The following is a 27,993-nucleotide window of genomic DNA, read 5'->3' on the forward strand; positions in this document are numbered from 1 at the left end:
CAGGCTGGCCTTGGATTCAGAGATCTGCCTGCCTCTGCCTCCCAAGTGCTGGGATTACAGGTGAGTGCCACCACTGCCCTGCTGTCTGTGTGGTCGGAGTGCTTCAGGGATCTGCCTGTCTGTGCTAGTGCCACCCATCGCTGTACCAGCCTCTTACCTGCGTGTGGGGCTCCCAACTAGTCCTTCAGGGACTGAGCCATCTCTGCAGTCCCACAGACCGCTTTCTGTCGTATCAGAAAGGCAATTCCGGTCTCGGTCAGTGGCTCCTGCAGGTGGCCTCATCCAGCTGCACCTGAGATCCGCATTTTTCTACACACCTCACACTTCAGACAGGCTGTCAGCAAGCCAGCACAAAAGAAGTCACACACAAGGCTTTCTACAGTTGATGTACACCATTTTCCTAACAAAATCAACAGCAAAGCATGCAAAACGAAGGACTCAAAAAACTTTAATTGTAAAAAGAAGGGGGTGGTGGTGGCTGGAAATGCCAACAGTACCACACAAAAGTAGTGAAAGTTAAAGAAATTTACACCCCAAAACACAGGCAAAATTCCTTGAGTCACCCCTGATAACATTTCAGGTAATTTAACCAGGTAAGTAAAATGTGGCCGAGAGGGCATTTGGAGTGAGAGCTCTGTGGGCGGATGAGACGATCCCTGGGTGAATATCAGCACCTGAATTCTAAATAGTTGCTGCTAGTTTTAGGAAGCTGCATTCTGCACAGGAAGGCTGCGGCAGACGGAAGGAGGTCACTACTGCCAACTGCTATCAGATGAAGTACCGGAGCTCTTCCATCTTGGCCCTTGCTATAGAACCCACCAAAAGAGCAGAAGAAAAGGCAAATGCTCATTTTACTGTTTTTATTTCAATGGAACATGCAGTAAGAAAAAACTTAACAGGTTGATTAGCATTTACGATGCTTACACAGAGAAAAAGGTCTTAAAAGCAACTTAGTCCAGATTTAAGGAAAATTGCTAATTAAACACTTACAACAAACCTATTTCCAAATACTCATTTTGGACAAAAATTTGAGAGCACTTGGTAAATATGTATGTCTGCTGTTTAGTTGCATTATTTTATATACTCTCTGATTCTTGGGATATCCAGCCCCCATTTTCCTAACACAGCAGGGAAGACATATACACGTGATCAGTTAAATTAAAGGAAGAAATGGAGTTGGGAGACTCCAGGGCTGCAAAAATATGTACAAGCATTTACCTTTTCCAGAACTAAACATTTCTTCCATAAAAATATTAAGTAGCCAAGCCCTATAGAACTAAGGCTAGGGCTACTTCAAATATAACTTCTGTATTTTAAAAATATAGGGCAGAAAGCCTTTTGGATATTTATACATTTTCACATAATATTTCTAGGCCCCTAAATGAATCATGAAGCTTTATGTAGAATCAACAAAGCCTATTTTCTTACATTATCTCTTAATTTAATCTCATAAACCTCTAGTAAATATGGTAGATAACTACACTTTAGTACAAGAATTGGATTCACTAGGAAGTCTTTGTAGAAGGCTTAATATTTATAGCCATTTATTACCAAAGTCCAGGCCTATGTAGTGAATGGGCAGTTGGCAGACATTCGCTCTGTAAGACAAAGCAATAGCATATACATTTTCTTAACCCTACCAACAAAAAGGCAGAGATTTCCTACTTTGGAAATGACTAGGGCTTCTAGAGATGATGTATTTCCTGTGACGTATGGGGGAGGAGAGAGGGCTGGGGAGGAGCTAAGCTCTCCCTTCACTGACAGCTTTTAGGTGAGGCAGCTCTTCTCAGCCACGCCGTGCCTCTCATGATGGCAGTGTTAAGATACAGCTGCACAAGTCCAGAAGGTTCCGGGATGAGGACAGGAGAGCAGCTGGGGATACAGAAACATTTTCTTTCCTATGGGGCAGGGTTTGCCACACTCTGTGTTCTTGGCTTCATGCTACATGTTCATGCTATGACACCAGCACATGTCAAGGTCCCTGTTAAGAGTTATAAGGCTGATTTTGGGATTTGGCTACAGTAGGGACTCAACTGGCTCAAGTTTCATCTCACTTCCCAAAAGTCGTATCCAGGGCAGCAGCCACCCTGACAGTCTATGCTAAGCCAAGGTAAATTTACTGCAGAGAAATGACTAAAGGAGCAGTCTAAAATAAAAAAGTCATGGAGAAAAAAGGAAAATCTAAAATTTTTAGGGGTGAGAAAAATATTGCAGATCAGCCCATGTAAGAAGACAGAAGTGACTGCTCCTGTGTGTGTCAGTGACGAGTGTGAGAACAGCACAGCTGTGTGGCTTCCGGGCATTGTCTTGACTTCAAAGACCGCACCACTGGCTTCTATTTGGGTAAGAAAATGGTTGCAACTTCAACACCTTAGCAATACTGAAGTGTAACTGAGGTGTTGGATTACGATAAAGCCAAAAAGCCTCAATGTATGTGCAGGATTTAGATGAATTCAGCTAAATTAATTTTAATTTTAAACTTCTAAAAACGTAAAGGAACCACAGTGTTGATACTGTTTGTAAAGTTCAGTATTTGCAAGGCAATCAAACAATTATAAACTGAATGGAGAGGTATGAAGTCATATGTTGGCGGGGACCAAGTTTTCCCTGAATTCAAATAGACACAGCTAACTACTTTGTAGAAAGATGCGAGAGTCCTGGTCACTCCCAGGAAGAGCATCAGAACGATGCCCGGATTCATGCTCCAGGAAGGAAGGACGACAACAGTCAGGCCAGGCTGCAGCGGGCGGGAGAGCACAAGCGGCAGCTGCTCGCGCGCCCAGAGCTGGGCTAAGCGTGCACTTTACCGAGCACCTCTTAGCTAGAGGCCTCAGGAGGAAGACCTTGTGTTTGCAGTTTCCGAGGTGTCCCTGCAGAACCCTTTACAACACCCACTAAGAGATCTTGTCCCAAGTGAGACTTGACACACAGAAAACTGTTGTTAAGGGAACAATCTAGTGGAATAAGACAAGGGAGATTTCATCGCTGTGTTAAATCTTGTGTTAAATGTCTGACTACGGTTTGTAGATCTGATTTCTGGAAACGCTGAGTAGAAATCCAGAATCATTGGAAGACAGATCTCAACATGAATTTACTTACACTCAGAGAACTCTCTAGTCACAGTCCAAGTTTATAACAAGATGTGCCACAGGCAGAGAAGGAAGGGGACAGACACTGCAACGGAGTCCCTGCCCTCCGGTGGCCTAAGGTCTCAATAATTACTCTTGTCCAAATCCTTCTGTTTCTTCAATGGCAAATAACAGCTTTTCCTTCAGTTGCTCATAGCTCTTGTAGGGTGGGAGGTCCAGGCGGTTAAAACTGAAAGTAAGAATGGCTGGCTTGAGAAAAGGAAAGATACAACGACACTCGCAGGCAGGGCCCTGAGCAGCATGCTCTTCATCAATCTGACAGCCCTGACTCACGCTGCCTTTGAGGAACTGCTTTTTATTATTATTATTATTATTATTATTATTATTATTATTATTATTATTATATTTTCATTTTAGTTTATGTGCACTGGTGTGAGGGTGTCATGTCTTGGAGTTATAGACAGTTGTGAGCTGCAATGTGGGTGCTGGGAATTGAACCTGGGTCCTTGGGAAGGGCAGGCAGTGCTCTTAACCACGGAACCATCTCTCCAGCCCCCAGAGGAACTGCTTTTTATCTTTCCAAGGCTCGCTCTTTGTTGGTAAACTCGGGTACTGCCAGAGCTTAGCTGACCTCAGCAAATGGCAATTTTCTCATGCAGCCTCAACTTACTACTCTAGCTCAGTGGTCAGCAAACCTGTAAATGGCCACAAGAACTACTTGAGGCTCTGAAGTTGGTTTTAGGTCTATCACGTTAGAGTAAGAAATGATGGGCCAGGTGTAGCAGTGCACACCTTTAATCCCAGCATGCAGGAGGTAGAGGCTGGTCTATATAGTGAGATGCTGTCTCAAACAAAAATAATATAAAATAAAATAAAAAATGACTCTCATTAACACTTGCTCCCTCTGTTCTATTCTTAGCTGTGAATGTCTCCAACCCAGCTGTACGATTTTTAAGCTGGGTCTTAGTTTGTTGAGACAGGGCCTCACAGCCCGGCTGCCCTCCAGTTCACTAGTTAGGGTGGGCCTGAACTCTAGCCCCGCCTTTATCCCCGAAGCACTGGGATCACAGGCTTCGTGCTGCCATTCCCTGCTGAACAGCGTCGTCACATCTCTGCACTATCATCTTCATAAGGTAACCAGGAGTCTGCTCGCATGACACTTTCAGGATAGGGGCTAGGTCAGCATATTTGTGAAGAGCTAGTCAATTAACACATAATATATACAAAAAACCAAACCATGTGTGTACAACAGAGTGCAAACCCAATTACATTCTTAGATGGCTCAGCAGATCATAATATGTATTGCTAAGCCTGATGACCCAAGTTATATCCCTGGGACCCACATGGTGGAAAGGAAAGAACTCCCTCAATTGTCCTTAACCTCCATGTGTACAAAATATAATAATAAAAAAAGTCTACTTTATGTATCTGTTTGTCTGTGTTGATTATATGCCACATGTGTGCAGGTGCCCTTGGAGGCCAGAGTCCCTGGAGCGAGAGTCACCAGCAGAAAAGTATTTTTAACCACTGAGCCATCTCTCCAGCTCATTAAAAAAATTATATCTCAAAAACTGAGAATAGTGGTCCATATCTAACCAGTAAACCCAGAATATTAAGGGTGAGGCAGAAGCATCCTAAGTTTAGGAATGGCCTGGACCACATAATGAGATCATGCTTCAAACAAACAAACAAACAAACAAAACAGCAACAAAAACCCAACCACTTCCTGAGCTCATAGGATGGCTCAGTTGTGAAGGTGTTTGCTGCCAAGGGGGACAACTTGAGTTCATCCTCAGGTCTGCATGGCAGAGGAAGAGACGTGACCCTGTACTGTCCTCTGACAGCCGTACTCATGCTGTAGCACATCCAAGCCCATGTACATCGTACATGCAGATACACAAATACATTAATGAATGTAAAGAAAATGTTTAAACTAAAAAACAGTCCCTGCTGTCTTAGTGTGGATGCAGAATAACAAGGTGGCCCTCGCTGCTGCTGGCACTGTCTCTTCTGCCTGCTGCCAGTGTCCTCTACAAAAGGGGCCGCGTGTCCCTAGAGGCATGATATAAAATAAACAATTCTACCCCCCCCAAAAAACCCAAGAAAATATTTACATTAGTATCAAATATAAATTATTACTATAAAATTTTTATTTTTTTATATGTTTTACCTACTTGTATGTCTGTAAGTTGCATGTGTGCCTCATGCCTCTGCAAGAGATCCTGGATCGTGTGTGTGCTCTGCAAGAGCAGCAAGTGCTCTTGACCACTGAGCCATCTCTCCAGGCCCATACATTATTATTTTTTAGGTTGGACATTGTATTCCATGCGTATAACTCCAGGATTAGGCATTAGAGGCAGAATGACCAGGAATTCAAAGCTAGCCTAGGCTTCCTGAGACCTTATCTGAAAATGCAAGTCACATAAACACTAACAGTAGGCAGGCTGGGGATGTGGCTCAACAAAGGATTAACCTAACAAAAGTGTATGGCGCTGGGTTTGTCCCCTAATGCCACACACAGCAGACAGCTAATTACATAAAAGGGGAAATGTGATATATACTGTAACACATTAAGTAAAATAAGCCAGTCAGAGTAGAACCTCATCCCATACTTAGTACCTAAATTAATCAAAGTCCCAGAGACAAAGAGAATGCTGGTCATTAGGAGTGTGTGTTTAGTGAGCACATACCAGCCAGTGGATAGCAGGGTTGCTGACACAGCCACACAACCATGTGAACCCACATAACAGCACTGAACTACACACACCTACAAATGTTTCAAGTCCAAATGGACTTAAGAACAGACTGGATTCAAACATGAACTGTACTTGAGATTAAGACTGGCTGAGTTTTAGTTTGATACATTTTTGGAACTGAGGTTAAACTGCATTTTAAACCAGAAAACAAGGTCATGGGATAGCGTTCTGATAGTAGAGGGTTTGCCTGGTGTGTGCAAGGCCCTGGGTTCATTTCCTAGTACTGCAAGAAGAAAACCCAGAAGAAAAATAAGTGTGTTCACCATATCACTAAGTAAGGACTCTAATTTCACACTTCATTTCCTGTTTCAGAGAAAGGTACAAATCCCACTTTAGAACTCTGAATGGTAGGAAAACTCATGTGTGGCAAATGGACACACAAGGGACTATCTTGTGTTGAAGACTGTGATCAAAAACAACTGTGGGGCTGGTTGCATTACCCTGTAAGTCAAAATGGGTCAAACTGCCTGGAACATTAGGAATCCCAGCACTTGGGAAGCAGAGGCAGGAACATCAGGTGTTCAAGGGCAGCGTGAGGGGAGTAGCACACTGTTGTGATGGCTCAGAGGTAAAGTGCTCTTGTGGCTCTAACGGAGGGCCTGGGTTCAAATGGCAGCACCCACAACTCACACACAGTGCATACACATGCACTCATGCAGCTACACACATACATAAGTAAAAATAAATCTTTTAAAGGGGGGAAAGGGAATTTACTGTGTGATGCATAAATTCTGCTGGAGAGATGGCTCAGAGGTTAAGAGCACTGTCTGTTCTTCCAAAGGTCATGAGTTCAATTCCCAGCAACCACATGGTGGCTCACAGCCATCTGTAATGTGATCTGACTCCCTGTTCTGGCCTGTGGTGTACATGCAGGCAGAACACTGTACACATAATAATAAATAAATAAATCTTAAAAAAAAAAAGAAATGGGGAAATTGACCCCTTTTCCCACCTCTCTGCTCTCTTCCCCGCTCCACCCCCTCAAAAAATAAATGGAGAAATTATCTCATTACTATTAAGTAGCCAGAGGGCAACTGGGTAAAAGGTTGTTTACTATATTTCTGATTTTGCTTACCAGGTATGGCTTCTGGGTAACCAATTTTCTTTCCCAACTTTTTCAATGCAGAACTTCTGTGGTCCATTACTCCCTAAAGCATAATAAAAGTGGAGTTTGTTGATTGAAACATTCTAACATTATGCTTCCCAGGTTGACATCTGCATCACTATTGAGAAGCATAGATGCAGAGGCCCTGTCCCAAACCGACTGCATTCACAACTCTAGGAGCAAGAGCCATGCTGAACAGTTTTGGTTGTTGTTGTTGAGACAGGGTTTCTCTGTGTAGCCTTGGCTGTCCTGGACTCACTTTGTAGACCAGGCTGGCCTCGAACTCACAGAGATCCACCTGCCTCTGCCTCCCAAGTGCTGGGATTACAGGCATGCGTCACCATGCCCAGTTTGTGCTACGTATTTTAACAAGCTCCAGGCGTTTGTTTCTGACAAGTGATGAATGCATACCAAGAGGAAACCTGCAGCTTTATTTATCATTCCTTAGCTACAAGAGCACAATGCCATAATTAATAACAACCCACATACCAGTTGCCAAAACTTTATAAATGTAATCATTCCGGTGGCCACAACAGTAAGGCCCGTGCCCACAGGCCCTGTAACAGCTGCACCTAGACACAACACCCCTCCATGATGAGGCTTCCCTCCTCCCTCCTGTTAACACAGCTGTGGTGCTCATCAGCACCAAGCACTGGGCTATTTAAAAGGACACTACTGCTCCCCAGGAAGCACTCATTGGTGGTCAAAATTGTAGAGGAATTTTAATTCAGAACATGGCTGCTCTGGCAAAAGATCACATCCAAAGACCTTCTAGGTCTGTGTGATCTGCTGGATTACAAACATACCTTTAGTCCAAGGAGACAAGAGGCAAGCAGATCTGAGTTCAAGGCCAGCCTGGTATAGAGCAAGTTTCAGATAAAGAAAAGCTTAGGTCCAGGCGTGGTGGTACATGCCCTTAATCGCAAACAATTAAGGTAAAGTTAGTTTGTAGAAGGAAGCCCCCCATGTTTGAAAGTGATGTCTAATTAAGTGGCAGAAAAAGTGACAAATCAGAGAAAGATTTGACAGAATAGGATATTATGCCCAACTCTCAAGAGGAGAGAGGGGAAAGGGAAGCTACTTAAGGGGCAATGCAGAGAGAGGGAGGACAGTTTTACCAGACAGTAATGGACAGGCTGCAGAGAGAGAGCGCAAGCTGCACTCAGGTGAAGACAGAACGAACCAGAGAATGAGAAGGAGCCAGGAGATTAAAGCAGGTTGCTGGAGTTAGTTTGAGGCCAAGCAGAGCAATTCAGAGGCTGACAGAAAAGCCAGATTGAGTAAGTTAGCTTCAAGAAGAGTTTGAGCCAGGACAGCTGAGCTGAACCTCCAGCCCAGAGTTTGGTAAGTACAAGAAAGGGTGAGCTCATCCAGCAAGTCTCAGAGGCGGAGATCAGATTGCACGGAGGCTAGAAGACTTCAGGACCAGGCTAGCAGAGAAAAGCAGTCAGCTTCCCAGACAACAACTGAGGCAGGTGACTAAAATGCTGAACTAGAACGGTCAGGACTAAATGTTCTAAGCGCATAGGTCAGCCCTGCACACAAGTCCCTGTGTCCTACTGACTGAAGGACGGAGACGGAAGTTCTTTTGTGTCTGCAACAGTGAATCGTGTTCATGAGTGCTTACACAGTAAGACAAGGAAGCCAATGGCCATCACAGCATGGACCGGTGCTGAGGTGCTGAGGAGACAGTCATTCACTGTGCTTCCTTCTATTCACTACAGTGCTTCCAACCGGAGTCAGTGGTTTGAATTATCATGTAAGAGAGAAGATTCTGAAACCCAGTAGAATCCCTGTGCCATACATATGGCCATCACCACGATGGCACTCAAATTAGATGCACCAATAAGTAACACACTGAGCTGTAAACCCGACGCCAGGGGCTCAGGCCTGTACTCCCAGTACTTGGGAGGTAGTGTAGGCAGACCAGGAGGTCGAAGCCAGCCTTTCCCACAGTTGAGGCCAGCCCCAGTTACCTGCTCTAAGGGAAAAAAGGGGGTGGGGAAAGGAAAAGATAGGAGAAATAACATTCTGAAATTATTTTTTAGGTTGTCTTGTGTTTACTCTTCACACCATCCCTTAATTGCATTCCTTCCATGTGGACTCCTGCATCTACATTCATAACTTTAGTCACCTTTCAAATGATAAAAGTATCCTATCATTTTAAAAAAATTTAAGTACATAAGACTGCTGATTTGTGGTATGAAGATATAGCTCTATATATGAATATATATGTGTGTGTGTATAATTTTTTTTGATGATTTTATGTGTATGGATGTGTTCTCAACACGTGTATCTGTGCCCCGTATGTGTTCCTGGTGCCTGAGAAGGCCTGAAGATCCTCTGGAACTGCAGTTACAGACGGCTATGAACGACCACATGGGGCCTGGGACCCAAACTCAGGGCCTCCGGAAGAGCAGCCAGGGCTCGTGAACACCAAGCCATCTCTCCAGTCTATTTACTCCTTTTAGGGATAATCCAGGGCAGGCTAGTGAAGGGCTATACCACCCGCCGGACCCTTAATGTTAAGTAGGCCTCACATTTTTCTCTGAATTGATCTTTTATAGTTTACTTGGCAAGTTTATTATTCTACTGTATTTAGCCTATTCCTTCTTTTCTTTTTTGAGACAGGTTTCTCTGTGTAGCCCTGGATGTCCTTAAACTTGCTCTGTAGATCAGGCTGGCCTCTAACTCACAAAGATCTGGCTGCCTCTGCTTCCTGAGTTTTGGGGTTAAAGTAATGCACCACCACTGCCCAGCTCTTCTGTTTTGTTTTGTTTTATGTTGGGTCTTACGTAGTGCAGGCTATCCTCAATCGTGCTATGTAGCTAAAGATGACTTGACTCCTAATCCTTCCACCAATGTCTCCCAAGTGCTGGGATTACAGGCATTTGCCAACATATCCAGCCTTTTTTCATATTTTCTGTATGCTTTATGATTTTTTAGTGCTTAGAAAGTTTTTTCTTAAATTCAAATATATTCTTAAAAATAGGAACAAGTTTATGTCTACTAAATATATTTTCTAACATAGCTCTTTATCAAACATGCATGTAGAGGCAGGAGGACCAGGGATTCAAAATTGTCCTTGGCTACACAGTAAGTCTGAACAAGTCTAGGGTGCATGAGACCGTGCCTTTAAAAAAGAAAACAAACAGCAGGTGGTGCTGGTGGTGGCGCACGCCTTTAATCCCAGCACTCGGGAGGCAGAGGCAGGTGGATTCCTGTGAGTTCGAGGCCAGCCTGGTCTACAATGTGCGTCCAGGACAGCCAAGGCTACACAGAAACCGTGTCTTGAAAAACCAAAAACAAACAAACAAACAAATAAATAAAACAGGGTGGGGAAAAGTACTGAGGTAAGAACTAAAAAGTCATCTCCAAGTCCATAAAATCCAGGCCAACCACGGCTGTTGCAAACAAGTACATCTGTTTGTTGTTTCTGACACGTTGCATATACAAACATCTAACAATAGTAAAGTCACTAATTTCCTCACAAAAGGACCCTTTATACACACCCATCAGGTCAGCAAATCCTCCCACTGGCAATCGGCAGGTTCCAGTAACAAACTGCAGAAGTCTCATCCTCTTCTCATTATCAATTTCTTTAACAAACTGTGAGAAAAAAAATATACGTCACATGTAAGGAGAAATATACATCATATGTTCTATACAGTTTTAGAAGAACATGGGGTGTCAGCAACGCCAGACAAGACGTCTACCATGCCCATGCTAGCCCCACAGCCTCCCTTCCTAGATCTCAGGATGGACTCCGACCAGAGCCTCACAGCTCCCTCCTCACACACCACGAAGTCCCGTGTTTCTAGGGCAGTCTTTGCTGCCCCCTTTACACCTGGCTGTCCTAGAGCACACTCCTGTGGTGACTCAGGACACAAAGGTCTAGCCACAGGAAATTTCTTGTTTTCATGAACAAATCAAATCACGCTCATGAAACTCAACAGCCTCTTACCTCAAATTTTAAGGTATTTGTAAGTTACACAGTCAGAAATGGGTAGTTTTATCCCGTACAAATCTGTCTAAATACAAGGTTTCCAGCCTAAGTTTCTATGCTGTGGCATATTTTGGCGGAGTGAAATATGTTTTTGTAAGGAGTATCTCCCTGTTTCCTACTGTCAATGATTCATTTTAGTTAGTTTTTAAGAGAGGCCCTAAGTAGTCCAGAGTGGCCTCAAGCTTGCTAAACTAAACATCTGACAATGTCACTAACATTTCAAAATGTTTCTGTTTGAGCTTCTTAAGTGCTAGGACTATAAATATGAGCCACCAAGCCTGGTTTTCCTATCAGTTATTTCAGTTCATCTTTTCTTTTTGGTTTTCCAAGACAGACTTTTTCTGCGTAGCCCTGGCTGTCCTGGACTCACTCTGTAGACTAGGCTGGCCTTGAACTCAGAGATACACCAGCCTCTGCCTCTCCAGTCCTGGGATTAAAGGCATGTGCCACCACCTGGCTCATATTTGTGTTTCTTATCATGAATTTTGTTTTATGTATAGAGGACATCCTAAATTTTATTTTAAAAATTCTGGTAAGTGGCCAGGGAGATGTCTCAGTAGACAAAGATGCTTGCCACCAAGCCTGATGACCAAGTTCGATCCCCATGAACCACTTGATAGAAGAGGTCTGCAAGTTGTTTTCTGACTCTGTATGCAAATGAAAGCATGCATACACACATACAATAAAGAAATAAATAATGCAAGACTGTGGTAAAATATACATGTCAAAAATTGCCATGTTAATTTTTATACGGGTATATATAAACTTGTCATGTGAGTATGCACATGCACGTGTGGGTGAACATGCAAGCAGATGGAGACTAGAGGTCACTGTAAGATGTCTTTCTCAACAGCTCTCTACCTTGTCACTTTTTCCCCCTCGACCTTGTCTTTTTTATCTTTTGAGACAGAGTCCCTCATGGAACCTGTAGCTTGCCCTTTCGGCTAGACCAGATGGCTGGTACACTGCAGGGATGCTCCTGTCTCTGCCTCCGCAGCTCTGGCATGAAGGTGTGTGCTGCTGATTCAAACTCAGGCCCTGCTACTCTCATGACAAGTACTTTTCAGACTCAGCATCAAGCACATTCACACTCTTATTTAACTATCACTGCTATCTTGAGAACTTTCACCATCCTACACAAAACTCACTCCCTACAGTCCCTGTTTTATCATCCCACGTTCTATCTCAATAAATAGGTCTACACAGCCAGGTAGTGGTGGAGCACACCTTTGATCCCAGCAATGGGGGTGGGGAGAGGCAGAGGCAAGATCTGTGAGGTCCAGGCCAGTGTGCTGTACAGAGTGAGTTCCAGGACAGCTAAGGCTACACAGAAAACCCCGTCTCAAAAAAACAACATAAAATAAAAATAAATCTTGTCCACTTAAAGAATCTCATAGGTGGAATAACATGTACTTTTTGCATATGGCTTTGTTTCAATTATTTAAAAATTAAGATCTGCCTACAATAGCATCAGCTGAGAGGTGGAAGGCAGAAAGATGATGCCCAGAGCTCATCACTAGACAAGGTTGGCCTTGAACTCCCCGAGGACTGGAGTACAGATGTGTGCCACCAGGCCAAGCCTTAATTTTCTCCTTCATGCTGGCAACTGAACCCAAGGCCTATGCAGACTAACTGGACAAGCACACTACATCTGAGCCATAGCCACAGCCCCTGACTGTTTCTTGAACACCCCACACACTCCCCAGTGTTGGAGGCTGAATTTGCAGCCTGGAGCATGCTGGGTAAGCTATGCCTCCAGCACAAAACTCATGCTGTTCCTACTTCCAAGACTGACTCTTGCTAAGTAGCCTCGGCTTCTCTTGAACTGATCCTTCTGCGTTAGCCTCTAATTAAAGGCCCGAGACACACACCATGTCCAGCTCAACGCATGGTGCTCTAACGCCTTTCACAGTGTTGTAGGTCAAGAGCTGCACTCATTTTTAGGGCCAAGTGACATTTCATGACATGTGCACACCACTTCTGGTTTGTTCAGCGGTTATAATGCATATGGGTTAGTTTTGCCTTTGGGTGAGCTTTAACAACATTGCTAAAAATACTGGATATAGCAGTGTCTCCTTTAGTCTCTAGTTTTAATTCTTTTGAAGTAAAACCATCAAATCATGTCAAGTCTATGTTTAACTACTTTGTTTTGTTTTTAAGACAAGGTTTCATATAGCTGAGGTTGGCTTTCAACTCCTGGTCCTCCTGCCTCCTAAAAGTTCTAACAGGGATGCGGCCTCTGTGCCTGGCTATACCTAACTTGGTGGTGAACTGCATGCTATTTCCCACTGCAGCACGTCACACTCTTACCAGAAACGAATGAAGGTTTTGAGTTTCCCACGTGCTCATCAGAAGTGACTTCTCTCCATTTCCTAAACTGACGTGCACAAAGTACTACCCAGCTGGGGCTTTAATTTGCTTTTCCTCAGGAATTCAAGGTTTTGAGCATCAGCGATTTATTTTTATTATTTGTAACTATGTATAGGTGCCTGTGGAGCCCAGAAGCATTAGATTTTCTGGAACTGGAGTTACAGTTTTGAGTCATTGATATGGGTACTATGAACTGAATGTGGGTCCTCTCAAAAAGCAACAAGTGCTAATAAATGCTGAGCCATTTCTCTAAGCCCTACTTGTTTTTTAAACTACTTGTTTTCTGTGATTCTGTGTGGAGGGAGCAATGAGCACCTGTGAAAGTCAGAGGACAACTTCCACAGATCTGTTCCTGTAGCAATGACATTTTGGAACTTCGGTTTAAAAACACAGAAATGCTTCTTAGGCATTCAAGATTCTTCTGTTAAGAATTCTGTTTAGCTCTGCACCCCATTTTTTAATTGGATTATTTCGTTTGTGGGTATTTAACTTCTTGAATTCTTTATATATTTTGGATATTAGGCCTCTGTCGAATGTATGGTTGGTAACGATCTTTTCCCAATCTGTAGGCTGCTGTTTTGTTCTATTGATAGTGTGCTTTGCCTTATAGAAGCTTTTCGTGTGGTCCCATTTATTAATTGTTGACCTTGAGCTGAGCTGTTGGTATTCTGTTCAGGCAGTTGTCTCCTTTGCCAATGAGCTCAAGGCTCTTCTACACTTTTATTCTAACAGATTCAGTGTATCTGGTTTTATGCTGAGGTCTTTAATCCACTTGGACTTTAATTCTGTGCTGGGTGATAAATACAGGTTTATTTGTATTTTTCTATATGTAGATATCCAGTCAGACCGGCACCATTTGTTGAAAATGCTATCTTTTTTCCATTGTATGGTTTTGGCATGTAATTCATTTATAGATTCGTTGTCAACAATCAAGTGTCCATAGGCGTGTGGGTTGATTTCTGGGTCTTCGATTCGATTCCAGTGATCAGCCCTCCTATTTCTATGCCAGTGCCATGCTGTTTTTATTACTGTGGCTCTGCAGTACAGCTTGAGATTTGGGATAGAGAGGCTTCCAGGAGATCTTTTATTGTACAGGATTGTTTTAGCTAGTCTGGGTTATTAGTTTTTCCATATGAAGTTGAGAATTGATCTTTCAAGGTCTGTAAAGAATTGTGTGGTTATTTTGATAGGGATTGTATTGAATCTGTAGATTGCTTTTGGTAAGGTGGCCATTTTTACTATGTTGATCCTCCCAATCCATGAGCATAGGAGATCTTTCCAACTTCTGGTTTCTTCAATTTCTTTCTTCAGAGACTTGAAGTTTTTTCACACAAGTCTTTCATTTGCATGGTTAGAGTTATACCAAGATACTCTATCAGCTGTAGGAGTCCTCTGGTAGAATTTTGGGGGTCACTTATGTACACTATCGTATCATCTGAGAATAGCGATATTTTGACTTCCTCATCTCCTTTTGTTGTCTTATTGTTCTAGCTTGAACTTCAAGTATTATACTGAAGAAATATGGAATGAGAAGCCTTGTCTAGTCCCTGGTTTTAGTGTAATTTCTTTTGAGTTTCTCTATATTTAATTTGATGTTGGCTTTTTGGCTTGCTGTATATAGCCTTTAATATGTTTAGGTATGTGCCTTGTATCCCTGATCTCTCCAAGACTTTAAACAGAAACAGGTGTTGGATTTTGTCAAATGCTTTTTCGGCATCTAAGGAGATGAACATCTCTCAGTTTGTTTATATGGTGGATTACATTGATGGATTTCCGTATACTGAACTATCCCTGCATGCCTGGGATGAAACCTACTTGGTAAATGGTATTTTTGATATGTTCTTGGATTCGGTTTGCAAGTACTTTATTGAATATTTTTATATCAAAGTTCGTAAGAGAAATTAGTTTGAAATTATCTTTCTTTGTTGGGTCTTTGTGTGGTTTAGGTATCAAGGTGACTGTGGCCACATAGAATGAGTTTGGTAATGTTCCTTCTGTTTCTGTTTTGTGGAATAGTTTTTTGTTTTGTTTTGTTTTTTTAATACAGGGTTTTTCTGTGCAGCCTTTGCTGTCTTAGACTCGCTTTGTAGACCGGCTGGCCTCAAACTCACAGAAATTCGCCTGCCTGTGCCTTCCAAGTGCTGGGATTACAGGCATGCACCACCAGGCAAAGTTTTGTTTTGTGGAATAGTTTGAAGAGAATTGGGTTAGCTCTTCTTTGAAGGTCTGGTAGAATTTTGCACTAAAACCATCTGGCCCTGGGCTTTTTTTCCTTAGGAGACTTGTGATGACTGCTTCTATTTCCACAGGAGATATAGGACTATTTCATTTGTTTATCTGATCTTAATTCAACTTTGGTAAGTGGCATCTATCAAAAAAAATTGTTCATTGCATTTAAATTTTCAAATTTTGACTAGCTCTTGGTTTCACCGATTCTTAGGATTGTTCTCTTTGTTTCTAATTTGATTTCAGCCCAGAGTTTATTTCCAGCCATCTTACCCGCTTGGGTCTGTCTGCTGCTTTTTTTCCTAAGGCTTCCAGGTGTGCTATTAAGTTGTTTGCATGAGATGTTTCCAATCTCTTTATGAATGCACTTAAGCTATGAACTTTCCTCTTAGCCCTGCTTTCATTCTGTCCTGTAAGTTTGGGTATGTTATACCTTTGTTTTCATTGAATTTTAGGAAGTCTCTAATTTCTTTATTTCTTCCCTGACCCAGTTGTCACTGAATAGAGTTGTTCAGGTTCCATGTTTGTGTAAGCTTTTTGTTGTTGCTGTTGTTAAGGTCCAGTTTTAGTCCATGGTGGTCTGATAGGATACAAAGTATTATTTCAATTTCTTGTATCTGTTGAGGCTTGCTTTGTGACCTACTATGTGGTCAATTTTGGAGTACGTTCTGTGGGGTGCTGAGAAGAAGGTATAATCTTTTGTATTTGGGTGAAAAGTTCTGTAGATATCTACTAGATCCATTTGATTCATGACATTGGTTGGTAACATTATTTCTCGGTTTAGCTTCTGTTTGTTTGACCTATCCTTTAGTGAGAGGCGGGTGTTGAAGTTTCCCACTATTAATGTGTGGGGATCAATGTGTGGTTTAAGCTTTATTATTTATTTTATTTATTTATTTTTTTTTGAGACAGGGTTTCTCTGTGTAGCCTTGGCTGTCTTAGACTCCCTTTGTAGATCAAGTTGGCCTCGACTTCACAGCGATCAACCTGCCTCTGCCTCCCGAGTGCTGGGATTAAAGGCGTGCACCACCACGCCCAGCCCTAATGTTTCGTTTACAAGTATGGATGTCTTCTATTTGGGGCATAGGTGTTCAGAACTGCAATGTCATCTTGGTTGAATTTTCCTTTGATGAGTATGAAGTGTCCTCATCTCTTCTGATTAGTTCTGGTTGAAAGTCTATTTCATTAGGTACTAGAATGCCTACTCCAGCTTGGTTATTGCGTCCATTCGCATGAAGTCCTTCTTCCAGCCCTGTACTCTCAGCTAATGTCTATCCCTGTTGCTGAGGGTGTTTCTTGTGTGCAGCAGCATGCCTGTGGACAGTCATGAGCCACCATGAGCAACATGTGCTGGGAACCCAAACTGGGTCCTCTGCAAGAACAGCAAGTGCTCTTTACCACTGAACTATCCCTTCAGCCCATAAATAAATGAATCGTACCTTCTGGAATAATCTTACACTCTGGGAATGGACAAGGTACGTGTTGTTCAGACTTTAAAGAACTCTGTTAAAATCATACTCACTCCTCATAATGTATTACTATACTGCAATGCATTGGATAGGGGCCTACACATTTGGCTCTGTGACTTATTTTGGTAAGTTCTTATAAAAATAAGCATACGTGTATCTCTCTGTATAAGTAAATTTAGGAACAAACCTGCCAAAACCACATGATCTGTTTGCTTGTCCTAGTGTAGTGACGGTAGATGGCATGCCTCTGCCAGTCATTCAGATCAATCTCCTGCATCCCACACAGAAGGACCTGTCGGAATGGAAAGCAACAGAATGAGTGGTCACTTTAGGTAACCAAAGGGTTCTCATAAACAAGGCTAAAATGAAACACAGCAACTGAAAATACATTGAGCACCAGTAACTTCTGCTGGAAGAGTCCTGTCTACCTGACTCAGGACAGGTCCCGTGCATGGTGTAACACTGAGGGAAATAGGTTGTAGAAAAACTTTAATAACAAGACTTTTTAAAAAGAAGGTATTTTTAAAAAATTAATTATTCATTTATTTTATGTGTAGGGATGTTTGTTGGGTGTATGTGTCTGTGTACCACTTGAGAGCCTAGTACCCTCAGATCTGGGAACTGAACTCGGGACCTCTGGAAGAGCAGGAAGTGCCCATGACTTCTGAGTCACCTCTCCAGCCCCAACAATACTTTTTTTTTTTTAAATAAAAAAAAGGTAGTGCTCTTTTTGTTTTAGTATAAATTAAGGGCATTTCAAACATCTGCTAGCAAAATAATACAAATACCACTGGAAAGATGAAAACAATGATTTTAAAACAGATACTAACATGCTGGAATAAAGAAAAATGAATTACCTCTAATTCCTTTGCATCAAAATATTGCAAATATTGCTGTGGAAGAATTTCATTAAAGCCCTCAAAGAAAGCTTGTGTCTGTTCTTCGACACCCCGAGACAGTCTCCACTCAGCTACCATTCTGGCAAATAAGAATGGGAACTGTATCAGAAAGCTGAGATTTTACTTCTATATTTTGCATGTAAAATTGAAACGTAAACTTTATTATGAAAACCTGAAATATATTATACAAAAGTAGAGAGGCATGAACTTCTTTTATTTAAAAGGTGATGTCACAATACTGCCCAGGCTACCGTATGACTCACCTGGAGCCCAGGCTGGCCTCCAGCTCGAGGCCGTCCTCATGACTGAGCGTCCCCATGGCTGTCCTCCACACACCACCACGTCACATTCGAAAGAGATTGTTTTGAGGGAACTACTTTTTATTTAAGTTTTCCTAGACAGGGTTTCTCTGTGTAGCCTTGGCTGTTCTGGATTCACTTAGTACACCAGGCTGGCCTCGAACTCACAGCGATCCACCTGCCTCTGGGATTAAAGGTGTGCACTACTACACCCGGCTCTAAGGGAACTACTTTCCTTAAACTATTCTTTTCCCTCCAAAAAACTGTTCTTTGTTACATACATCTCTCAACAATTAAAACCATATAACATATTATTTTGTTTCAGAATATTTTCTTTAAAATATTTTTAACAAGTAAACAAATGTGTATATTTTAGGCATCTGAATTCTTGACAATAACTAATCCAACAACAGGAGCACATATACACACAAGACAGACCACATACCGACCACATTTCAAATCATGTTCTCTGACCACAATAGTATCAAGTTAGAAAAGAAAAAAAAAATTGAGTCAAGTTGGTAGATTTTATTTAGGGCTCATTGCTTTGGTTTTCATCTATCTGACCTATCCCTCACGGCTCCCCCAGCCCTACCCCAAGCAAGGGCCCACTGAGCTTTGCTTGTTTTAGGCAGACTCTTGCTTGTAGCTCAAGCTTGCACTGCATCAGCTCTACAGCCAAAGACGACTCTGAATGCTGCCCCTCTGCCTAACATGTGCTGGGACTGCAGATTTATGCCACAATGCCTGGAGCAAATTATACTTCTTACAAAACAGGAAAGAAACAAGCTTTACTGATATATTTATACTTTTTTAAATGGCTGGTTATTTATCAACGAATAGTAACTGATAACTAAAGCTATGCACTGTTAATGTCGAAAGGAACAGCCAGCACAGGCCCACAAGCTGGACCTCAGGCTGTACATTTCTAAGTATTACTGCAGTCGGCTAAGCATGAAGGTCTGAGTACCTAGCAGGCATGAATGGACTGGCCGATGTGCACCAATGCAAATGTGAACAAGTGTGAACCAATGCAAAGCACTAACAGGATACACCACAGGCTGAGAGATGGCTCAGTGGTTAAGAGCACTGACTGCTCTTCCAGAGGTCCTGAGTTCAGTTCCCAGCAACCACATGGTGGCTCACAACCATCTATACTGAGACCAGGTGCCCTCTTCTGGCATGCGGGTGTACATGCAGATGTAGATCATATACATAAAAAAGAGGATATATCACAACCATTATTTTATTTAAAAACTTTAACCACATCTACAGTACTCCCATGAGAATCTTATAAACATTTGAGATTCCTTTTTCATCACCATGTTATATGCCATAGTGTTACAAAACCGCTATGTACAATAAGACATCCACACTAGGAGTGGGGGTGCACACCTTTAATCACAGACTGGGGAAAGCAGAGGCAGGTTTGAGACCAACCTGATCTGCATAACAAGTTCCAGAATACTCATGGCTACACAGACCCTATCTCAAGATAAGAGAGTAAATAAATAAATGAAATGATTCACCATAACTTTCTACCTTTAAAATACTATTTTTAGGCTGATGCTAGAAATAACTGTTTACATAAAAATATTAACATGCCAGGCGGTGGTGGTGCACGCCTTTACTCCCAGCACTTGGGAAGCAGAGGCAGGGGGATCTCCGTGAGTTCAAGGCTAGCCTGGACTACAGAGCAAGTTCCAGGACAGTCAGAGCTGTTACACAGAAACTCTGTCTTGAAAACACAAAAACAAACAAACAAAAAAATGATTAACATAAAACAAATATTTTAAAAATACTACCCATTACTATTATTAGACAATTATTGACAAAAAAAAAAAGCTAAACGTTACCAAGGAAACACTGTCTCTTTCTCTAAAAGAGATGACTATTTATTCTTATTTGTGTATAGGTTGTATATGCCATGTAAGTGCCCACAGAGGATAAAAGTGTTGGGATCCCCAGAGTGGGAGTTACAGATGTGCTGGGAACCAAACTCGGGTCCTCTGGAAGATCAGCAGATGCTCTTCGCGGGTGAGCCATCCCCCCAGTACTGCTCCCCTGCTCCCACTTACCTGATGTATTCCTCCTTATTTTCTTCTGTCACAAGAATATTGCCACCATTGGGTTTCAAATCATGACTCTTAATTTCACCTAGAATTTCTTTATCAACAGAGAAATACATTTCCAAGCCACATTCTTCGATATTGTTTTCTCTGCACAAATGAAATTAGCATTATTTGTTTCATATATTTTTTTTCAATCATAATTCAAAAGTTTTAATTAAATTCAACTTCTGAATTTAAGTAATAAGCCTTCAACTACAACATCTAATCCAAAGAAGTTGGATTATAATCACATTACTAAGACCTTGGATGCACTTCTATAAAGTTTATGATATTGACCAATGAGAAAGGTTTGATGTATATATCCTTTAAATTCAATAAAACAATGACATGACTATAGTGTGGAAGAGCTAACTAGCACCATATAAAGCACAGACTATATTTTAATAAATATATTTAAAAAAAAAACTTACTTAACCCAGATGAGAGAATTGTAAAATTCTGGATCAATAGATTCTAAATCCTTAAGTCCAACTGGTTTGTTCAAGATACGCTTATAGAACGGTAAAGAAAACCCAGTATCTATGAATTTCCCATGGAACAGAGCCTATACAGAAAGAAAGCAACATCACTTAAAGTATCTGTATAAAAGCCATTAAACATCAAAATACCAAATAAATTCTCCATTCAAAAAAAATGTTGAGGCGGGGCATGGTCGCACATGCCTTTAATGGCAGACTCCACGCCAAGGTAGGCAGGTCTATGAACTGGAGGCCAACCTGGTCTACACACTGATACCCACGCCAGCCAAGGTTATCAAATGAGATAGTTACTGCCTCAAAAAACAAGCAGACAAACAAATCACATAGAGAAAACACACACACACACACACACACACACACAGAGAGAGAACTCACTTCCCCTAATCCTAGCTGGAGAGATGGCTCAGCAATTAAGAGAATTAAGTTACAGGGGATCTGATGCCTTCTTCTGGCCTCCGTGCCAGACAGTGCACAGACATATTACAAGTAAAACATTCATATACATAAAATAAAAATACAAAATATTAAAAATAATTTCAAGAGTCAAAGGTATCCTTTGGCTGCTCTTCCAAAGGGTCCAGGGTCATTTCCCAGCACTCACATGGGGGCTCACTATTGTCCATAACTCCAGTCCCAAAAGGTCTTATCTCATGGCCTCTTCTGCCCTCTACAGGCACTGGGAATACATGTGGAGCACAAGCATGCATGTAGGCAAAACACCCAGACAGAGAAATAAATAAAAGAAAAAATAAAAAAAAGCATGACCTGCTATAATACACAAAAATGTAGTACTGCTGAATTAGTAAACACACAGTTCTGTACCTGTACTTACCATGGCAATAAATCTGCCAATAAAACGGAAGTATTTCAGGTGGTCTGGATTGATGTAAGAAGCGGGGTTTATCTGCAGGCAGTAGTTATCTTTCCCTGCATATTCAAACAGGCAATACATTGGGTTCAACACTTCATGTGACAAAAGAAAGAACCATTCTCTGAAATCAAAAGAAAACTCAGGATGAAAAGTCTTGTAGGTAACCATGTCAACAGATCACAGAGCAGCATTACAGAGCTGTCGGGAACTGAGGTGCTGTTTCTTGATTCTGTTCAAACTCACATTATGTTAAATAGGCTATTTATATGTTCTTAAATTTCAAGTAATCTAAGATATCATTAACTTTAAAGACCCTTACTTCATTGCCCACTAAAAGTTTTCTAATCATAATCTTAATACACACTTTAACTTCAAAATGTGAAAACTGTTAAGAGTTGATAAAGTTTTATACACAGGCAAGTTTAAAATTCACTCTTGGCCCAGTCAAGCAACTACTATGCCACCTTCAGATAAGTCCCGCAGCGTACTCAAGGAGAGCCACTATGGCAGCCATCTCATCCTCACAGAGGAAGTTCTTATTCCAGGCTCTTGATTGTTAGAGAAATGCCCAGGAAATAAAATGCTTATTTTATTCTTGCTCTTTGTGTGTTTGTGTGTGAATGCTCTGAGTGTGCATGACCATGCACATGCAGCTCCTAGCTGCCTGTCACTCTCATCCAAGGGATCTGGTACCATCTTGTGACCTCTTCAAGCATTGCAATCACATGCATAATTACCATCCTCACCGCTCGTGCACACATACGTACGTACGCACGCACGCACGCACGCACGCACGCACGCACGCCCCACCCAATTACAAACAAAATCTTTTATTGCTATTGTTTTTGAAACAGGGTTTCTCTGTGTAGCCCTGGTTCTCTGGCAACTCACTTTGTAGAAAATTGGCCTTGAACTCAGAGATCCACCTGCCTCTGCCTCCTGAGTGTGGGAATTATAGGTGTGCACCACCTCCTCTCAGCTTACAAATAAAATTAAAAAGGGGTAACTAGTAAGATGTACTCACCAGTTAGTAAGCACACAGAAATTAAGGTTCTAAACTAACTCACTAAAAACCAGTATTTCAGCCAGGCACGGTGGTGTGCACATTTATTCTCAGTACTTAAAACAGAGAGAGAAGGATCTGTGCAAGCTCAAGGCCAGCCTGGTCTACATAGAGACTTCCAGAACAGCCTGAGCTACTGAGACCCTGTCTGAAACAGCAGACAGACAGTAGTATTTCAGAGGCTGGGGGTCGACTCAGTGGTAACGACACTGGCTGCTCTTGCAGAGGACCTGGTTCAGTTCTCACAACTATTTGTAACTCCAGTTGCAGGAGACCCAGAAATACGTGCTACATATACACACACACAGGCAAGCATACATACACATAAATAAAAATCAATATTTTTAAAACCATCAGAGGCTGGAAAGATGGCTCAGTGGTCAAGAACACACCATCTATAACTCCAGTTCCAGGCAACCACACCCTCTCTGACCTTCAAGGGCACTAGGCACATACGTATATGCAGGCAAAATACTTGGGCACATAAAATAAAGCGAAAGAATTTTTAAAAAACAAAATAAAAAACCCAAACTATGTATTTCTATACTTCATAATAGTCCTAGAAATATATATTTGCTCAAAATAATAAAAATATTCAAGTTAAGTCTTTGCTCTAAAATAACTTGCCTTTCCACATTGCTACTGCTTTGTAATTTATTTTGTTTTATTTGACAAAGGATCTCATGTAGCCCAGGCTTGCTTTAAATGCCCTTTGTAGCCTAAGCTAGCCTTGAACTCCTGACCCTCCCACTTCTCCCTCCCAAGTATTCAGATAAGTCATGTGCCACCACATCTAGTTTAAAGTTTATTATCTATTTTTAAATATTTAGGTTTCCTTAATTTTTATTTATTACCATTGCATGCATGCAGGGCTTTAAGTCATCCATGGAACAGACAGGAATTGGGTGACTGGCACTAGGGAATCTCTAGGTTTTACCATCTATAGAATTCTATACCACAGGGTTACGCTGAGAACCAGGGGAATGATGTGGGTACAACCAACTACTATGTTTAGAAAGCAGGCACCGAGTCAGTGTCTGTCGAAGCTCTGTAGTTGCAGCAGGATAAAACTACAGTGATTTCCTATGTGTCATTTTCCTGAAACACAAGACTGAGGAAGTACCGTGAACAAAGTGTAATGGTACCTTTGGAGGAAAGGAACTAAGTTCTGAGTATTCATATATCACTACCTTGCTACACCTCCATAATCTAAACCTTCTTCTCCTGGGAAAATCACCCACAAACGTCTTCTCAGATCTTGCGGGCTGAAGCTCATTATCTGCAAGACAACAGAGAGAGAACCTGTGACCGCGTCTGTGGAAGCATCGCTCAAGCTCCACCTGAGTAGTGCTTAGAGCTAGTTAACCCTGCAGTACAGAAACACACTAGTACAGCGTCATACATTCACCATATGCATCCATATTTTTAAATACTTTATATACTTCTTTAGGAAACAGGAAATTGTTCTATCAACTGTGCAGTGTACAGAGTAGCTCTAGGCACAGAGATTAGGTGGCGTTTTCTCCCCTCCTGTCAGTCAGGTAGGGCTGGTCAGGTTTGGTTTTGTTTCATGGTCAAAGGACACATAATAGCTCACTGACTAACAGTGGCTGCAGAGAGAACTCACTTGTCTTTGGAAACACACAGTAGGAATCTGTAATTACACAGAAAAACTACTACCCTGACTCTCACAATGGGTGATTAACAGTGTCACCTTCAGATGTGAGAGGCAGCGGCATAACAGAGCTACAATATACAGGTCAATTTATTTCTCCCTCAGTTAAACTATTTAATTACTTCTCCTTAAGAAAAACCTACAGGGGCCTACAGACCGACAGTCTGATATAATATCTGTACTTTATCATGTGATAAGAATAAACTGTTAACACTTAAGTATCAAAAGAGGATCAGCAAGTTCTCTCCGTTCCCTAAGAAACAGAAATAGACTCACCCCTTTAGGAGTTCACATGCTACTCACACAGCAGCAGCCAGGAGTAACACAAGGTCCCATGGTGATGACTGACGTGCATGTTTATGATAAAAACCCTACAAGTGCCATAAGCTAGGAACTCAGCTACACAGCTGAAAGATGTCACTAGGCTACAAGTAGTTTGAATAAGTCTCGTTAACAAGTGCTAATGTTGATATTTTTTTCTTCTGAACTTTGGACTATAAACAGTTGTACTATGCTAATAAAAAAAACCTATTTATTTATTTATTTGGTTTTTTGAGACAAGGTTTCTCTGTGTAGCCCTGGCTGTCCTGGACTCACTTTGTAGACCAGGCTGGCCTTGAACTCACAGGAATCCACCTGCCTCTGCTTCCCAAGTGCTGGGTTTAAAAAAAAAAAAAGAAAAAGAAAAACAATTAAAGCAATTTTATCTAACATCTTTGAAGAAAATCTGTTGCTAACTTATATCTTATTTTGATATCAGATTTATTTCCTTTAAGCAATCATATTCTCTCTTACATTATAACTCCCTATTTATTTGGTGGATGCCAAATCCAAGGTGACAGCTGTAAATGTTTTAGCACTCTGCAAAAGCCTCTACGATGTAAGAGCACAAAGATAAAGGGTTCGTTGCATCATGGTTTGCATCTTGTCACTACAGCTACCAGGGAGTTGTAACCCAAGCGGGGAAAAGGTTCAAAGGACACTGACTACTCAAGTGACAAGGAGTACTCATGAGGATGAAGATTAGAAATGATTCAAGGCTGGCTGAGAATTGCCATGGAGACTGTTAGGTCAGAGGTAGGGCAAAGGCAAGATGGTCTTGACCAAGACCTGGAGCCTGTGCTTTCAAAGCCTTTGCAAAACACTGGACAAAGCCAGATCCCAAGGTGAGCACTGGACCTAAGACCCACCTACTGGGCCCCGAATGCAGCAAATAAATCTATAACCCCAGCACCTCACCATCACACCACAACCCCCTCCCTGCCCTTTAAGAAGTCCGTACTCCAGCCCAGCCTTGGGACTTCACTGATCCCCTCCTGTGAGGCCTGTGAACCCACCTGAGAGATGCCCCCCAACAAGCCTGCCTTTTTACTATAAAATTGGCTCCATTCAACTTGCTATGTCACCAGAGAAGCTACTCAGAGACATACATCAGGCCCTGGGTATAAATGTAACTCTCAAGTGCCTCAGCTCATCTCTCTGTTCCTAGACAGCAGGGTGCCAGCTGCCTTTTCTCTCTAATGTTAATAGTGCAGCTTCCATAAGGAAACCAACAAAACTTTTCTTCAGGTGCACAGGCTGCTCAGGCCAGTGCTTCCGACCTCGCCCCCTCTGCACGCAGCTCAGTGCCTCTGAAGCTACCACAGTATGTTGCAGCAGCTTGAAGATCATCATTGCCACATCGGGAAATAGGACAAAGGTGAGCAAGATGTTTTAAAGAAAATTCCCAATTCAGGTTGTCTTAATATTTTCACACACCCTAATACTTAATTGAGGCTGGCTTGATAGTGACATCTACAGTATAAAGGTAAACAGTGAACTAACTCACTCACTGATGGAAATGGAAGCTTTATTGACTCTGAGTATTCACACACCATCTTTTAGATGTTGTTACCAATGGATAATTTCTTTCCAATTTAAAATCATTAATTCTAGAAGAAACAGATGTTTACCATAAAAAATAATACAAAAGCATAAAAACAAAAATCTACCCCTTTGTCTCTACTCTTCACATTGTTCATATGGTTATTTCCAGAGCTTTGTCTAGTGACAGATGATGTTTCTGCCTATATCTCTTATTTCAGATCACACACACTAGCTTAGACACAGAAGTTGAAACTCACTATCATTCTTACACTGAAAAGCAGCAAACACTGCACAGAGCACTCACACATCCCTAATTGCACAGTGCTAAGATAGTTGGTAATGAAGTTAAACTGAAAAGTTCAAAAATAGGGGCTGGGGAGTTGGCTCAGGGGGTAAAGTGCTTCCTGTGCCATAAAGAGCTAAGGTCAAATCCCCAGCAACTCACATAGGAACCTGGTGTGACACTGCCTGTCTGTAAACCCAGCACCAGAGGGGCAAAGATAGACAGACAGATCCTAAGGGTTTGCTGGCAGCTGGTCTAGCTCAAATGTCAGCTCCAGGTTCAGTGAAGAATCCTGCCTCAAAATACAAGGCAGACAGTGACGAAGCGGGGCACCTCAAGTGCACCTCTGGCCTCCACACTTGCACACACAGGCAAACATAACTACACACATACATACACACATGTAAATTCCAAACTCAAAAGTTCTAAATCAGTGGTTCTCAACCTTCCTAATGCAGCGACCGACTCTTCAATACAGTTCCTCATGTTATGGTGACCCCAACCATAAAATTTTTTTTTTGCTATTGTTATGAATCATAATCTAAACCTCTGTGTTTTCTGATCATTTTAGGTGACCCCTGTGAAAGAGTCATTCAACAACCCCAAAGGGGTCTCAACCCACTGGTCTAAACTATTTTGATCAAACCACCAGTACCAGAAATAATCATTACAGAGTAAAAGAGACCATACCTGTTGAAAAGAATCCTCAAACAATGTTTTTCTTGTCACTGTGATCTTTATATGCTGTGGCATGGCCAATTGCTGAAATGTAAGAATGATTTAAGTCAACTCTCACCATTAAAATGGCCTAGCAAAAAAAAAAAGGAAAGTTTTACATCTTTGTTAATAAAAACAGACTTTGAATATGAATTGATACCCATGATTTGTCAGCATGCATGTTGATTCTTTGAGATATGAAGAAAATCAGATCTTGTATGTAAAGTGCTTATTTAATGACTCAAATCTTTGAGTTTCAAATTTAATTCAGAATTGTTTCCTAGTTAATTATAAGAATTTAAACTTAAATATTTAACATGCTTTTATAATTGTATTTGTTTTATTTAGAGCCCCACAGAAGACATTAGTCATTTATTTAGACATCAGAAAAAAAAAACCATTGAATTTTATAAGTATAAAAATATGTTTGTTAGTATACATGTACTTATCAAAGACACCTCTATCAAACACTAAACACAGGGAATTCTGCATGAAACAAACACCCATAATGACAGCATTTAGGAGGCTGAGGCAGGAGGATTTGAGTGTGGGCTATTTAGATTGTCCTGTCTCAAAAACAAAACACACAAACACACACACACACACACACACACACACACACACACACACACACCCACTAGACAGGAAAGTTGCACTTTGTATATCAGAAAATATTTTGTTTCAATAT

At 41.6% G+C, this 27,993-nt stretch overlaps 1 protein-coding gene across 1 annotated transcript in view; it reads right to left on the bottom strand.

The window, feature by feature from the left end:
* Window positions 1-845: 845 nt before the first annotated feature.
* ITCH (itchy E3 ubiquitin protein ligase) overlaps window positions 846-27,993 on the bottom strand; it is an 88,732-nt gene continuing 61,584 nt past the window's right edge. Inside the window, exons 16-25 of the mRNA XM_084775767.1 lie at window positions 27,279-27,350; window positions 23,955-24,043; window positions 21,663-21,822; window positions 20,762-20,895; window positions 20,298-20,438; window positions 17,879-17,999; window positions 17,209-17,313; window positions 10,463-10,559; window positions 6,921-6,993; window positions 846-3,318 (exon numbers count right to left, since the gene is read on the bottom strand). Coding sequence (XP_084631893.1) covers window positions 3,219-3,318; window positions 6,921-6,993; window positions 10,463-10,559; window positions 17,209-17,313; window positions 17,879-17,999; window positions 20,298-20,438; window positions 20,762-20,895; window positions 21,663-21,822; window positions 23,955-24,043; window positions 27,279-27,350 — 1,092 coding nt within the window. The 3' untranslated portion in view covers window positions 846-3,218. The remainder of the gene's footprint in view (window positions 3,319-6,920; window positions 6,994-10,462; window positions 10,560-17,208; window positions 17,314-17,878; window positions 18,000-20,297; window positions 20,439-20,761; window positions 20,896-21,662; window positions 21,823-23,954; window positions 24,044-27,278; window positions 27,351-27,993) is intronic.

The sequence above is a fragment of the Acomys minous genome (genome assembly GCF_964271855.1).
Source record: "Acomys minous genome assembly, chromosome: 3".
Lineage (NCBI taxonomy): Eukaryota > Metazoa > Chordata > Mammalia > Rodentia > Muridae > Acomys > Acomys minous.